Below are 17,335 nucleotides of genomic sequence, written 5' to 3'. Positions count from 1 at the left end.
CAGTGATTTCATTGGTGTAGGAAACTACAGGTGAGAAAATTCTCTCTATTGTTTGCATATCATTAGTTACTCTGAAACTTACCGTGTTAGAGAGTTGTCTGGTGAATAATTTGAACCCATGGCTTCCTTAGTGTGAGGCCAACTCTCTGTCCTCTGCTTTTGTTGTAATTGGAGATAAAGGTCATTTATTTTAAGCAGCAAACAAACCAGAAGTACTTTAAAACATGCTGTATTTTATGACTACATCCTTAATTCTTTTTTAAAAAATTGAGTGATTAAATTACAACCTAATTTTCTCTTTATTTCAGATGAGAGACTAAATACACTAATTAGGGGATATCAAATGGCAAATCTTAACAAATATTCACTTGAACAGGTATGTGAATTGATCATTTAAAGAATTTACCACCAGAAGGTTGGTTGCTATGTAATGTTTTTTTAGCCACAGCTAACTAGGAACTGAACATGAACTTAAGCATGAAAAAAGATATATTATTTTGAAGTCTTCCTGATTTTCATGTAGCAAAAATTTTAGAATTTGTTGTTGTCTAGCCATTTCAGTCATGTCTATTTCTTTGTGACCCAATTTGGGAGTTTTTTTGGCCAAGATACTGGTGGTTTTGCATTTCCTTCTCCAGCTCATTTTACAGATGAGGAACCTGAGGCAAACAGGGTTAAGTGATGTGCCTAGGGTCACACAGCTAGTAAGTTTCTGAGACTGGATTTGAACTTCTGAATTCTAAAAACTTAAATTATGCAATAATTCAGTTAAAACTATTTAAATTTACATGAGTTTTATGTATTAAGCTTTTTTTTTTCCCTTTTGGTTTTGACCTGTGATTCCAGTCTTTTCGAGGACCCAAGATGTAGAAACTTTTGCCCCTGATGAAAATTAGCAACTTATTTGTAACTTAAATTTTTTAAAAATTTTGAATTATTTGTTAATTCTGGTTAATAGTCACCACATACAAACATGAATATTTCCTTATGAAAACAAGAGTTGTATACAAAACTGCAAATTTCTTTTGTATGTAACTTGTTTATTTTAAGTATACAATAAATTAATGTATTAGTTTCAAAACTAGTCTGCTGTTTGACCTTATAACCTTGTCATCTCACAAATTCAGTTTATTGCTGAAATCTTGTTTCTGCCTTCACAACATTTCTTGTATATGTCCACTTCTCCCCAGTCACTTAGCTATAGCCTAATTTAGGTCCTCATTACTTGGACTCCTATATTACATGGACTACCTCATTATCCAGTTTTGTTGCAGTAGCTTTCTAACTGGTCTGCCTGTCTCAAGTCTCTCCATACTTAATACAAGTCTCTTCCCAACTCCATTCAGCTGCCAAAGTGATTTCTCTAAATTGTAGGTTTGACTATATTATTTCCATCCTTGCTCAGTGAGCTGTGGTGCCTGTCTATTACTTTGAAGATCAAATATAAAGTTCCCCTTTTGACCTTTAAAGTTCTTCATACTTTGTTCCCTTAAATTTTTAGCTTTCTTATAGTCTATTCTCCTCTAAACATTCTTTTTTCTCCCTTTCCTTTCCTCACTGGAAAAAAAAAACAAACCCTTGTAATAGTGAAGTATGTTAAATTCTCATACTGACCTTTCCAAAAAATGTCCATTATGCACATTTATCCATTACCTCTTTGTCAGAAGGTGGGTCGTATTCCTCATGGAATCATAATTTCAGTGTTGCTGTTATAGTGTAATTTGTTTTCCTAGTTTGATTACTCTGTATCCATTCAAACAAGTCTTCCTGGTTTCTCTGAAATAGTTGCTTTCATCCTTTCTATTTAGCACAGTAATATTCCACTCCATTCCATAATGTTTTAGCTAGATGGTGAAGCAGATAGAGTGCTAGTCCTGGAAACAGGAAGGTCTGATATCAAATCCAGTCTCAGATATGTAATAGTTGTGTGACTTTGTCACTTAGCTTTCTATCTGGCACTTGGACCTATAGAAATCATCATCATCATCATTGTTTCAAAGAGTTTCTTTGTTGTTACTGTATAAATTGTTCTCCTTCCTATTTATGCTCACTTCACTCCACATCAAATTCAAATTTGATTCAAGTTCACACAAATCTTCCCAGCTTTATTTGAAACTAAATCATTATTCTGTTTCTCTGAAAATGTCATCATTTCTTACAACACAATAGTATTCCATTACCTTCCTATATGATAATTTGATCAACCATTACCCAGTTGATGGATGCCACCAAATATTTTTGTACATATAGATCCTTTTCACCTTTCTCTTGTCTCTTTGACGTATAGACCTAGTCATCTTTAGTAGCATCTCTAGGTCAAAGGATATGTGTAATTTCATAGTGTTTGAAAAGTAGTTCTGAATTACTCTCCGAAATAGCTGTATTAATTCACAACTCTGTCTCAACAGTACATTAATGTAACTGTTTTCCTGTAGACCCTTTAACGTTTGTCTTTTTCTTTTTTGTCAAGTATACAGTTATATTCTACTTTTCATTAACCTAACTAAAAATGATTTCTATCATTTTTTTCACATTGCAGTTGATGGCTTTGATTAATTCATTGGGAAACTCTTTATTCATTTCCTTTGGCTATTGAGGAACAATTCTTAATTCTTATTATTTTGTCTTATGTTGTCATAAATTTGAATTGTTTCATTATATATCTTGAAAATTAGATATTAATCATAAAAACGTGCTTAGAATATTTTTTCCCCTTTTAATTGCTTCCCTTCTAATTTGAACTGCATTGATTTTGTCTTTTTGCAAAAACGTTTAAATTTTTTACAATCAAAATTGTTCATTTTATCTCCTGTTATTACTTTGTTCTGTCATAAACTCTTTCCCTATGCATAGTTTTAAGGTAATATCTCCTCTAATTTGTTTATGATGTCACCCTTTATGTATATCATGTACTCATTTAGAACTTGACTTGGTCTACCATGTGAGATGTTGATCTATACTTATTTTCTCTACCCAGCTGCTTTCCAGTTTCCCCACCAGTTTTTAGGTAAATAGTGAATTCTTACTATAATATTTACTGATCTTTGAGTTTATCAGACATTCTTTACTATGTTAATTTGCTTCTGTATCTTCGTTATGTAATCCTTTCTTTTGATCAAATTTTCTGCATTTTAACCAGGACCAAATTTTTGTGATTACTACTTTGTAATTTAATTTGAGATTTGATATTGCTAGACCCTTTTTCTTGATAAACTTTTTTCTTATTGTTGTTATTTCTCTTGAACTGCTTGATCTTTTGTTCCTCTAGCTGAATTTTCTTATTTTTTTCTAGCCCTGTAAAGTAACCCTTTCATAATTTCATTGGTAGGACACTAAGAAAATGTACTTGATAGTTTTTTATCATTTTTATCATATTTATCATTATCACCCATGAACAATTGATATCTTTCCAGTTATTTGAATCTGTTTTTTTTAAAAGAATGTTTTATAGTTGTATTCATATAGTTTTTATGTATACTTTTGTAGGTAGAATCCCAAGTATCTCATATATTCTGTAGATATTTTTAAAGGGAATTTCCCTTTCTAGTACTTCCAACTGGATTTTGTTGATAATATATAGAAAAGCTGATGATTTATATGAGTTTATTTTATATTCTGATATTTTGATGAATTTATTGTTTAAATGAATTTTAGTTGATCAGCATTCTTTAAGCAAACTATCATTAATGTCATAAAAACTCAATATTTTTGTTTCTTCTTTGAATATGCTTTCAGTTTTTTTCTTCTCTCATTTTTATGTTTAGTATTTCTAGAACTGTATCAAATAATACTGATGGTAATATGCTGTTATTTTTGGATAGATACTATCTGTGTATCAAGGCAAAGCCCATTTATTCCTATGCTTTTTAATATTTTTAACAGAAATGGTTGTATCTTACCAAAAGCTTTTTCTGCATCTATTGATATATGGTTTTGATTGTTTTATTAATATGTTTATGTAATTTTAGAGTAATTGCAGTTTGTGTAGCGTGATGTGCTACAACATTTTAAAATACATATTTCTCTGTTCCAGAAAACTGTCTTACAAGGCAATGGAGATGACACATTAGAAGTCACTATGGCTGAGAGAAGGTAAGATCGAATTGATAGGAAGTTTATTATTTTTTTAAAAATGTTTTGTTGAAACCTTTGTATTGAATTGTACAAGCATCTAAACTTGTTTAATAACTGTTCATAATTAAATTGATTTCAATGAATAAAACATAAATTTCTCTCCCCCATTTACTGCCTGCCAACCCAGGGAATCTCTCTCTCTCACTCCCAGCTTAAGGATTCCACAAGTAGAGATGCTCCATTAGTAACAAATATTTATTGTAAAGCAAAACCATTTCCAAGTGAGAATGCATGTCTGGTTCCAAAACTCTAATATGCCATCCCACTTTCAAGGAGAAGGGAGAGATATTTTTATTTTGAAGTCATGGTTGGCCATCACTTTGTTCTGAGCCCTGAGGTCTTTCATAATTTATGTTTCCCTTTACATTATTGTACTCATTACACTTAATTGTTCTCCTAGTTCTGTTGTACCAGTTTTACCCTGCATCAGTTCAAAATGAATCTTTTCATATGTATTTCTTTGAATCATCACATTTCTTGGGTCACAATTAAAATTACATTCACATTAAAAGAATTTCTTCAGCCATTTCCCAATTAATGGACACCTATTTTCTTTCCAGTTCTTCATTACAAGAAATAGTACTGGTTTAAATATTCTTGTAGAGGGGGGAGGAGCCAAGATGGCGGAGTAGAAAGATACACATATGCTAGCTCCGAACCCACAGTCCATAAAATACCTGTAAAGAAGAACTCCCAACAAATTCTGGGACAGCAGAAGCCACAGAACAATGGAGCAGAGGAGATTTCTGTTCCAGAGAACCCTGAAAAACTGACCTGAAAGGTCTGTTGCGCACTGGACCCAGAGCGGAGGCCAGCCCTGCGGTACCCAGAGGAGCAGATCTGAGCAGGCTTCAGGGATGGAATCTCCAGCTGCCACGCAGGTCCCTCCACCCACAGGCTCTAAAGGTCAGTGAGAGAGTCTTTTTGGCTTAAGGGGAATGGGGTGTCTCCATAACTCAGGCCCCCTCAGGAGGCAGCAGCAGAGGCGGCAGGGAACAGGGGCTCCCAAAGCAGGCAGGAGCTCTGATCCATTGTTGAAGGTCTCCGCATAAACCCGCTGAGGGAACTGAGCCCCTGCCAAAAGCCCTGAGGCTGGGAAGCAGCATTTGAATCTCAGACCCCAATCACTGGCTGGACGGATCTGGAGGCAAGGTGGGTGTGGACAGGACACTCAGAAGTCAAGTTACTGGCTGGGAAAATGCCCAGAAAAGGGAAAAAGAATAAGACTATAGAAGATTACTTTCTTGGTGAACAGGTGTCTCCTTCCATCCTTTCTGATGAGGAAGAACAAGGCTTACCATCAGGGAAAGACACAGAAGTCAAGGCTTCTGTATCCCAAACATCCAGAATAAATATTCCATGGGCTCAGGCCATGGAAGAGCTCAAAAAGGATTTTGAAAATCAAGTTAGAGAGGTGGAGGAAAAACTGGGAAGAGAAATGAGAGAGATGAAAGAAAAGCATGAAAAGCAAGTCAACACCTTGCTAAAGGAGACCCAAAAAAATGCTGAAGAAAATAACACCTTGAAAAATAGGCTAACTCAATTGGCAAAAGAGGTTCAAAAAGCCAGTGAGGAGAAGAATGCTTTAAAGAGCAGAATTAGCCAAATGGAAAAGGAGGTTCAAAAGCTCACTGAGGAAAATAGTTCTTTAAAAATTAGAATGGAGCAGATGGAGGGTAATGACTTTATGAGAAACCAAGAAGTCACAAAACAAAACCAAAAGAATGAAAAAATGGAAGATAATGTGAAATATCTCATTGGAAAAACAACTGACCTGGAAAATAGACCTAGGAGAGAATTTAAAAATTATGGGAGTACCTGAAAGCAATGATCAAAAAAAGAACCTAGATATCATCTTTCATGAAATTATCAAGGAAAACTGCCCTGATGTTCTAGAACCAGAGGGCAAAATAAGTATTCAAGGAATCTACTGATCACCTCCTGAAAGAGATCCAAAAAGAGAAACTCCTAGGAACATTGTGGCCAAATTCCAGAGTTCCCAGGTCAAGGAGAAAATATTGCAAGCAGCTAGAAAGAAACAATTCAAGTACTGTGGGAATACAATCAGGATAACACAAGAACTGGCAGCTTCTACATTAAGGGATTGAAGGGCATGGAATAGGATATTCCAGAAGTCAAAGGAACTAGGACTAAAACCAAGAATCACCTACCCAGCAAAACTGAGTATAATACTTCAGGGGAAAAATTGGTTTTTCAATGAAATCGAGGACTTTCAAGCATTCTTGATGAAAAGACCAGAGCTGAAAAGAAAATTTGACTTTCAAACACAAGAATGAAGAGGAGCATGAAAAGGTGAACAGCAAAGAGAAGTCATAAGGGACTTACTAAAGTTGAACTGTTTACATTCCTACATGGAAAGACAATATTTGTAACTCTTGAAACTTTTCAGTATCTGGGTAGTTGGTGGGATTACACACACACACACATACACACACACACACAGCACAGAGTGAATTGAATAGGATGGGATCATATCTTTAAAAAATGAAATTAAGCGGTGAGAGAGAAATATATCGGGAGGAGAAAGGGAGAAATGGAATGCGATAAATTATCTCTCATAAAAGAGGCAAGCAAAAGACTTTTTAGTGGAGGGAAAAAGAGGGGAGGTGAGAGAAAAACATGAAGTTCACTCTCATCACATTCCACTAAAGGAAGGAATAAAATGCACACGCATTTTGGTATGAAAACCTATCTTACAATACAGGAAAGTGGGGGTGAAGGGGATAAGCAGGGTGTGGGGGATAATGGAAGGGAGGGCAATGGGAGGAGGGAGCAATTTGAAGTCAGCACTTTTGGGGAGGGACAGTTTCAAAAGAGAGAACAGAAGCAATGGGGGGCAGGATAGGATGGAGGGAAATATAGTTAGTCTTACACAACATGACTATTATGGAAGTCATTTGCAAAACTACACAGATATGGCCTATATTGAATTGCTTGCCTTCCCAAAGGTGATGGGTAGGGAGGGAGGGAGGAAGAGAAGTTGGAACTCAAAGTTTTAGGAACAACTGTCGAGTTCTGTTCTTGCTACTAGGAAATAAGAAATACAGGTAAAGGGGTATAGAAAGTTATCTGGCCCTACAGGACAAAAGAGAAGATAGGGACAAGGGAAGGGAGGGATGATAGAAGAGAGGGCAGATTGGTGATAGGGACAATTAGAATGCTCAGTGTTTTGGGGTGGGGGGAGGGGACAAATGGGGAGAAAATTTGGAACCCAAAATTTTGTGAAAATGAATGTTAAAAGTTAAATAAAGAAAAAAATATATATATATAAAAATATTCTTGTAGATATAAGTCCTTATCTTCTTTGCTTGATCACTTGGTATACATGCCTAATAATCAGAGGATACGTACAAGTCACAAATAAGCTGGAGAAGGAAATGACAAACCGTTACAGCATCTTTACCAAGAATACCATATTCATAGTCACAGTTGGTGCCGTGAATAATTGTCTAGGCAATCCACAGACTTGCCAAGATAATGAAGAGAAAAATAATCAGAACCAAGAGAATGTTGTATGTAGTAATAACAAGATTGTTTTAAAAACAGCTTTAAACGACTGAGTCATTTTGACCAGTATAAATACCCAAAGTAGCTACAAGGATGATACTGTCTGCATCCAGAGAAAGAACTGATAAGTAGAAGTATGTATAGAGTGATTTTATGTATATTTACAGATTTATGTCTAATGGTAGTCACCTCTAGGATGGGGAGGGAAAAGAAGGAGAGGAAAACATTTACATAATAACTTTATTATGTGTATGACATTAAAAAGGTTCAAGAGACATAGTTTCTGGATAATTTAATCATTTTATTAATAAGGCTAGCAGATTTTTGATAAAACAATGGTCATTTGGCCATCTCTCTCAGACCAAAAATCTCTAATGGTTTTGGGATCACAGTTTATATGCACTTTGAAGAGGAGGTGTTCCCAAGGGATACCTAATCACCTGTGCTTGGTAAGTGACTTAGTTCACTCAGATTTTAGTCAAAGTGACATCACCTATCTAGATAATAGGGAGAGTCAACATTTCCCTAGGATCTGTTTGAGCAAACATAATAAGTAGGAATATACCCATTAGCCCAACCTGTCTGATTAGATTTCAGCCTAGGCAAATCTCTTAAGAGAAATTTCCCACACTGGTTGGTTCCTGAATGAAGAATTAGAAAAGGGGAAAAACCTTGGTCCTAATACAATAATTCTTTATTAAATATGATTGATATTCATTTCTCACATATGTTTAAAAGGAATAGCAAATTATACATAGTATATTTGAAGTTTCATGTACAATCTTTTTTCTGTTATAGAAATGCTTGTATTATTTCATAAATTAAAAATAAAATTCCATTTTCATCCCAGTAAATATATAAATAAATACCTGTTGACTCACTGAATGGGATAAATTATATTAATAATTATTTTATTATCAGTTTTTTAGCTCCTCTTCTTGCTGGGTATGATAAACATATAGAAGAGTTGAATGGGCAACTAGAATCTTATCAGGTATGTATTCACATTTGTATAGATTTCTAAAATATATATTTCTTAGTATAAAAGAAGAAAACAAATAGACCACTTTGTTTTTTGAAGAGTCTTAATAGAAGATATTTAACTTTCAAAAAGTTAAATTCTCAATTATCATTACATATTAGGGATTTTTTTAGGATTAACCTTCAGATAAATTTTTCATCCCAGATGAATATACTAACAGACTGTCTGTTCTTGCTTCACCCAGTTGAGTATGCTTGGGGAAATAAATGCTGCAGTTTTCTACTGAACCCCAAAACAAGCTGTTGCATTTAGCTCCTTGAAACTCCTCAGCATTTAGTTTAGATCAACAAATAGTTATTGCTTATGCTATACCACCTTTCTAGTGGTATAGGAAATTTTGTCAAATGCCATTAAACTTTGTCATGCATTTGTAGTAACTGTGATATCATGGGATTGTGTTTTACCTGATTGTACTGATGTTATTTGTTTTTCCCCTAGTGGTGGAGGTGGGGTAAGGTGGGGAGACAAGCAGATGCCTATTAATTGGGGGAAAAAATAATTAAAAAAAAATATATGTGTAAACAAAAAGGGGCAAATTGATCATTTTTGGTTGGAATCACTTAAAAGGTAACTTATCTTCTTGGGAGGGTGATAGGCATGATTAGAATTGGTATGAGCAACAAGTAAGATATCCCATTTACTTTTCTCTTGCTTTAAGCAATGATAGGGAGACATCTTGTTTGTGTTTCGAGGGATGAAAGATGATCTAATCATCATGAGGTATGATTATAATTAGTGGATGAACACCAATATCTTTTCATATGTCATTCATAAGTAGCATTTAAGCTCCTTGAAGCCATCAACTGGCTTTCTGATAACTGGAATGTTCCCAAATTCCCTATGCTGAGAGTGGATACTTTCAAAAGTATAAATTGTTAAGTATTTGAAAATTGTAAATGATCCAAACTTCAGTTTCAAAGCTTATTCTTTGCAAATTGAAAAGGGGCTTAGTTAAATTTTCAATCAGTTATAATGTCAATTTGCAAGTCAATTTTTGGTATCTAGGATATATTTCCCATTAACTGTCCGGGCAGCTAGGTGGTGCAGTGGATAGAGCACCTGTGCAGTCAGGAGGACCTGAGTTCAAATCTTACCTCAGACACTTGACACTCACTAGCTGCGTGACCTTGGACGAGTCACTTAACCCTAGTTGCCTCATCCTGGGTCATCTCTAGTCATCCTAATGAATGCCTGGTCACTGGATTCAGATGGTTCTGAAGGAGAAGTGAGGCTGGTGACCTGCACAGCCCTCCCTCACTCAAAACAAAGTCAAGTGCAAGTCATGTCATTATTTCTCTGGTGGCATGACCTTCTTCAACAATGAAGGACGAACACACGTTCACTCTCCCATTAAATGTGATAAATGACTGTTAGGTTCCACATTTATCCTAGAAAATCCCATTTAACAATTATTTAGGTATGTTAGAAAATATATAGAACTAGTGGTCCCTTATGCTTTCAGTATTTTATTTTAAGTTCATAAAAGCTTATGTTGGCCTTTCTTCTTTAGCCAGTGACCAGTCTAGGCTATTTTGAAACTATAGTAGCTTCTGTTAATTCTTCTAGAATTGACAGGTATTATTTTTTAAAAATGCTTTCAAACAAAGGATTTAACGTTTTTATTTTGGCGATTAGTGAGACCAGACTTTCTAAAGAGAGTGGTAAAATTAGTCTATAAAAGTAGATTTCTCTGCTTCTGTAATACACAGATTACATAGATTTGTAATTCACAAAGTCCCAGTATAGGATATAGATATATATTAACATATGCTTTTAAAAAATTGTGTTGAGTCTAATGTACAGAGCTTTATAATCAGCTTTTGTTAAGTATTTAATTTTCCTTCTCACTTTAGCATTTTCTAGCTCCCTAAAATTGATTGTGTCATGTCGGTTTGCTGCTACTACCACACTTTTTTGAGTGTATGTAATGATAAAGATATTCCTTAGAACAGCCAAAAAGACAGCAACAGCTGCTTCAAAGAATGAATACCCAAGGAGTTCTCAGTGGTCAGTAGAATTAACCCTTATAATTTCTCACTGGCCCCCTTCTATAAACTAATGTGCTTTGACAGAGAGATAAATAAACACCTTAGCTATTCTTTGTATACAAATGCTCCTATTAGAAAAAATGGAATTCATATTATGAAGACTAAGGAATCAGTTCTACTATTAAGGGATACACACATCTATAGTGCTTTATATTTTATTTATCCTTCTAAAGTACATGTAAAAATAAGACATATTTTTCCCAGAAAGACAGCGTTTGTTCTTCTAAATGTACAAATTAATTAGTTCTATTCACTGAGTTCCAAAATACAAATTATTAGATGGGATTATATATTCACTCCAGTTTATATATCCGTGTTGGATTTTTGTACCCATTTTGTACCATTTTGCCTGTACACTGAGAATAAGAAACTGAATTAGGATGGGCACTGGGTACTTGCTTTGGTCCACAGCTTATATGGAAAAGTTCTGATTTAGATCCAGGTTGGCCCTGGTGGGTTAGGGGGTACTTAGGGAAACTGATTAAGTATAGTTTATTCTTGTTGGTCAGTTGTTTCAGTTGTGTTCAACTCTTTGAGATCCCATTTGTGGTTTTCTTGGTAGAGATACTGGTGTGGTTTGCCATTTCCTTCTCTAGTTCATTTTATGGATGAGGAAACTGAGACAAACAGGGTTAAGTGACTTGCCCAAGGTCACACATCTAGACAGTGACTAAGGCCAGATTTGAACTCAGGAAGATGATTCTTCCTGACTTTAAGCCCGACACTCTATTCAGTGTGCCACCTAGCTGCCCATATGGTGAGCATATGAGTTTGCATATGATCAGCCTAAAATTGTTTCTGAACTCTTTTTATTTTTCTAGACTGAAATAGATTGTTGTCTTTTCCCCATTTTCAATTCCTATTTATGTTCCTGAGTCTTAATTTCAAAATGAACTGAACATATTTATTGAACCATATAGCCATTCCAATGAAAACTGCCATATCTGTTATAAAGTCAGGGATATTTTTCATAACCACTTGAATTAAGGGAAAAACGTAAATATTTATGAAGTATATTGTAAAAAATGTTTGTAGTTGAGTTTGTCTTTCATGTGTTACTGTAAATAAGTGTTCAGCTTTACTAAATGCATTGTATAAAATATTCACCTTTGAAACTAGTGATTAGAAACAATAAATTGTTCCTCTTATGTCAGTTGTCATGGCATTTGTTTATTCCTATATGATCTTACTACTTAGAAGTACTGTAATTGTAAAATATTATTTATCATGGTCATGTTTTTTCTCAGATACAACTTGGGGCGATGAAACTACAGCTTGAAAATGTCACTAAGGAAAATGAAAGGTAAGTTAATTCTCATATCACATTCTTTTGTTCTTTATTAACGTCATTATAGCAAGTTGTTATATAGTATTTTGTTGATAAACTACCTAACTGGATACTGTTAAGACTTGCATAAATAGGCCAGACAACAATGGAATAAAACTATTGAGCATTGAATCTAATCAAATGTATGTTCTTTTCAAGTTCAAGAATTAACAACACTTCATGCAGTTTTGTTCGGTGAAAATTTATTTTCATTTTTTAAAATCAGTATCTGAAATTTTCAGGTCAAGGAGAAATACTTTTAGAACCATTAGATTCCCTGAAAAGCTTGATTTACAAAAACCAATGGTATATTTCAAGGAATAAAAGCTCCCTGACACATTAGAATCATTGGGCAAAGACAGAAACAATCGATCTGTCATCTGTTGAAATAAACTCTCAAAGGAGAAGTACTAGGAATGCCATATCTAAAATTCTGAGCACCAACATCAAAGTAGTAAAACTGAAAATATATAGAAGGAAACAGTTCAAGTACAGTGGACCACAGCCAGGATTACACAAGATTGGAAAGCTTCTGCTATAAACAAGAGGTGCTCTTGAAATGTAGTATTTCAAAAAGCAAAAAATATCCTTATAACCAAGAACAACTTACCCTGAAAAGCTGAGTAGAATCCCAGAAGGAAACAAAATGCACCTTTAATGGAATAGAAATTTTCATTATTTCTAATGAAAAGACCAGAACTGATTAACTGCTCTATACTAGAAGAAACAAGAGAAACCTAGAGAGGTAAATTTATTTGAACATTTGGAAGGGACTGCATAATGATGTAGTGCTTATATCTTAATTTGTGAGAATAAATATGTACCTTTCAATTTTAATGTCTTCAAAGGGAGTTAAAATAGTTAAATAAGAACAAATAAGAAAAAACTCCTTTATGATATATTGCTTCCATTCTGAGAATTTGAAAAGCGAAAAAATTAGGAAACATGAAGAAATACACCTGTATAAAAAGGTGTACAAAGAGGATAGAACTTGATATTTCTCATAAATAAGTATACTAGAAGAAAATTATACAAATATGGAGGGAAGAAGAGCTGGCAGAGAGTAGATATTACTAGATGAACCTCATTCTTACTGAAACTGACAAGAAGGTTGAATACATACACAGTTTGTTATTCAAATATATCAAACACGACAAAAAAAGCAAGTGGTGATAGAAGGAGCAGAGGGTTTAATAAAGTGGATGTTACTGGGAAAGGAATAGTCATAAGCAAAACAAACTTCCTGGTCCTGAAATGGGAAAAACAAATAATTAAAATCTGTGGGGATTCACTTCTTAAATGTAATTAAATATTGTTGGAACATAAGAAATGACAAACAATACTATTTAAGAGAAACCTGGATAGTATGAAGTGATACCAGATGAGGAGAAGTAGGAAAACATTTTATATAAGAATAACAACATTGTAAAGAAAAACAACTTTGAAAGGCTTAAGAACTCAGATCACTTGCAACTCTAAGTATGTCTCAGGGAATCTTGGTGAAGTGTGATATTCCTACTTTCTGTTAGAGAGGAGGTGGTACGTGAAAATTTTGGTTGTGACCACTGTGTGGATTCATTTTGTTTGACTGTTAAAAGAGTTCTTTTTTAAAATGGTTTTTATTTGTTAAATAGTTTTTAAAATGTTCTTTACTTCTATCAGTTAATTATGGAGAGGAGTATGAAATTGAGCAACAGTGGTGATGCCAGAAAAAAATGAAACGTAAAAAAATACACGAATGAGAGCATGCATTTCACACAGATGAGAATTTTAAAATTCACATATGAAGTTAAGAAGGAAGCACAGATAAGCAGGATAGTTTTGAAAGTGTAGATTTATTTACTTTTCAGAAAATTAAGTGATATGAAGTGGAGATTCATGGTTTACTAGAGAAGCCTCTTTTTTGGTGTCTGTCTAGAAATGTTCCTTTTTGGGGATTTTGAAAAAAGCATATAGTTAGCAAAAAATTGTCCTTTTTAAAACTTAAATAACAGAAATCTGAATCCCAAATTTTATAATGTAAAGCTAAAGCTAAAACACGATATTCTGCAGTTAAAAAAAAAATTGCAAATGATAGGGTATTATCAGTTGTGACATGACCTTCATTGAGTAACTAAAGATTCATCTGATTTTTCTAGACAGTCATTTCTACTTTAATATTGTTAGAATCAAGGTCTATTCTTGATATTACATCAGTTTGTTATAGTCTGTTTAGACCTTATTAATTTTTCTATTTGTCATGTTTGAAACCTTGCTGAAATTCTTAGAGTCTGTAATTGAGTATACTATCTAGAAGTCTGTCAAGGTATTTTGTACTGTCATTGTTAGTAGAAGAAATGGGTGTAGTCCTTCATATTAGCCAGTCTGAGCATGGTTGATTGCTTGAGTTTTGGGTTCTCAGCTGAAGTAGGACTGAAAATGATCAGATACACTCACTAAGTCTACCAGGCTTCAGGAACAAGGCCACCATGCTGACTAAGGAGTGGCCCATGTTGGAAATGAAGAAGTTTAAAATTCAGTACTGATCATCAGTAGGGCTAGTTCAGTGAGTAGCCAGTGCATTACTGGGCTAAGGGACTAAGGAAGACCCAATCTGAAAAAAAAAATAATATAATAGTTATGATAATTGTCTTTTATCACTAACTTATGAATGAGCTATTTTAAAGAACTAGTATTTAAATCAATTGTTCAGAGTTTGGAATTTGTCTTACCATACACAGTGAGTGTTGTAAATGATATTTTAAATTTCTAAGGTGACTCATAGAAGCTTAATGGATTGATAATTTTAGAGGAAATAATAGTAATAATAACTGTAATCCCTTATGAATCCTTTTCTAAGTAAAAAGTGTTTGGGAAGCAAAGAATAGATGGAGTGACTGAGTAGTTTCTCTGGAAATATCATGATGATATTATTTGGTGAGAGTGGAGAGGGCAGCAGAAAAAGGGAGATTTAACAGTACTGGGGAGGGAAGTAACTGGGCTTTAGTGGCAATAGGTCTTGTTCCTTTAGGCAGTGGTCAGAAAGCAGTGCTTGCTCTTTTTATGAGTTATGAGTTAGTTTTGAGCTTGTACATTGGAGGGGGAAAAATAGTTATGCAGACAGTGTTTTTTCCCTACTTTTAGAGGAAAGAATCCTGTCTTTGACACTTAGTCGCTGTGTGGCCATTAGCCACATTAGCCACACTCTCATCTTCAGTTTACTAATAAACTGGTTGTAATAATAAAAATACTTATAAAGAGTAATTGTGATGTAGTTGATAGAGACCTAGCCTTAGAGGTAGTATGACCTGGATCTATATTCCACCTCAGACACAAGTGGATGTGTGAACCTAGGGAACAAACTTAACCTCTCAGTACCCGCTAATACCATAGGTTGCAGAAGAGGTGCTGGTTTTATTGGTAGAGAAATTTTCCCTATTGGAATTCACTAGACTGATAAAATCACAGATCTGTAGTATCTACCCAGTGACATTGTTGTGAAGATCAAATGAGGTAAAATGCTTAGAAAAATCTTAAAAGTGTTATGTAAATATCAGATATTGTTTCAGAGCTCATTAGTTATTAGATTCGGAATAGCATTATGAATTAATCATCTTAGAACAAAGCATGTTGTTTATTTTTGATATTCCTCCATGATGGTGAAAAATTTGTTAAAATTATTGAGCTAATTAATATTTTAAAATGATAAAGCACTACCAACTTCTTTTATGAGAAAAAAATTTAATTCTAATGCCTAAACTAAGAAAGGATAAAGTAAGAAGGACAATTATAGACCAATTATTATTGATGAATATTGACTTGAAATTTTAAAATAAAATCCTGTCAAAAAGACTAGCAATTTATCTAAGAAATCATTAATTATGACCAAATTGGATTTGTACCACAAACGGTGGTTCAACATTAGATAAACAATTCATAATTAATCATATTTAAAATAAAAACATCCTAAATCACATCATTATCTTGAGATATAAAGAATAGCTTTGACAAAGTACAGCACTTATTTATGCTAAAAATCTTTACAAAGGATAGCAAGATCTTTTTTTTCCAATCCAATGTAATATTTTTATCTGAAAACAAAAAGAAACATTTTTTGCAGTGGGGTTACAGTAGTAGTTTTCTCGGTACATGCAAGAATAAAGCAAGGATGTTCACCTTCCTGCTATTATTTGATATTGTTATAGAAATCCTGGCAACAGCAGTAATGTATGAGAAAGAATTACAGGGGTAAATGCAGGCAAAGGAGACAAAACTGATGACATGATGGTTTATTTAGAAAATCTTAGGGAATTAGCAAAGAAACTTATAGGACAACAAAGCTTCAACAAAGTTTTAGGCAACATAAGGAACCTAGAAATATCAAGAACATTTCTATATAACAAATCTAAGAGAAGACAATAAGAAAAGAAATCTCATTCAAAATAACTGTAAAATGCACAAAGTATTTGGGAATCAGTCTATCAAAGCACATAACAACATTTGCATAGTTTCAGTTACAAAATATTCCCTGAAGAAATTAAAAAGAAATTTAATTGATGGCGAAATATTCAGTGCTTCATGCTGAATTTTGCCAATGTAGTAAAAATATACTGTTAGCTGTAAGTTTAGTCTTATTTCTGAATTGTTCAAAATAGGAAGATATTTTGCAGAACTAAGTATAATTATTTAAGAATTCATTTGGAGGATCTTAAAGACTAAAGATCTAAAAGATCTAAAATATCAAGGGAAATAATCAAAGAAGATAGGAATAAAAAAGATAGTACTTCTAGATTTCAAACTACATTATAAAATGGCAATCAACTGACTCTTTGGTATTAGTTTAAAAAAATAGAAAAAGAGATCAGAGGAACAGATCACATGGGAGAATCATAAATAATGATAATAACACAGGATTTGAGAAACCTAAAAATGTAAATTACTTAGGAAAAAACTCCATATTTGAATTATAAAAAACTGCTGGGAAAGCTGGAAAGTAATCTGGTAGAAATTAAGCCTAGACCAACACAAATATTCCACATTAAATTCAAAATGGATATACAATCTAAATGCCAAAGATCATACTATTAAAAAAAATTAGAAGAGAAGCACATCAAATATTTTTTGCAGGTGTAGGTAAGAGATGAATTCTTAACCAAACAAGGAATGGTGATCACAGTGTGAAACAACTTATCCCTTTATTTTTCGTAGGATATCTTGTTACTCTACTCCATGTATCAGTCATTGAAGTTTGTGGTATTTTCACTTTAGGTTTTTACT

At 33.7% G+C, this 17,335-nt stretch overlaps 1 protein-coding gene across 13 annotated transcripts in view; it reads left to right on the top strand.

Moving 5' to 3' along the window:
• SCLT1 (sodium channel and clathrin linker 1) overlaps positions 1-17,335 on the top strand; it is a 264,118-nt gene that overhangs the window by 45,291 nt on the left and 201,492 nt on the right. For 7 of the 13 annotated variants that reach the window (XM_072620989.1, XM_072620996.1, XM_072620998.1 and 4 more), the window contains 4 exons: positions 309-376; positions 4,034-4,092; positions 8,584-8,656; positions 12,000-12,055. In XM_072620989.1, coding sequence (XP_072477090.1) covers positions 344-376; positions 4,034-4,092; positions 8,584-8,656; positions 12,000-12,055 — 221 coding nt within the window. In that variant the 5' untranslated portion in view covers positions 309-343. Of the gene's footprint in view, positions 1-3; positions 31-308; positions 377-2,977; positions 3,008-4,033; positions 4,093-8,583; positions 8,657-9,362; positions 9,425-11,999; positions 12,056-17,335 lie in introns of all 13 variants that reach the window. The other 6 variants (XM_072620990.1, XM_072620999.1, XM_072620992.1 and 3 more) reach the window with 5 other exon arrangements.

This window comes from Notamacropus eugenii, chromosome 6, assembly GCF_028372415.1.
Source record: "Notamacropus eugenii isolate mMacEug1 chromosome 6, mMacEug1.pri_v2, whole genome shotgun sequence".
Taxonomy (NCBI): Eukaryota; Metazoa; Chordata; class Mammalia; order Diprotodontia; family Macropodidae; genus Notamacropus; species Notamacropus eugenii.
The sequence above is the reverse complement of the archived record's forward strand: the minus strand, read 5'-3'. Positions and strand labels throughout refer to the sequence as shown.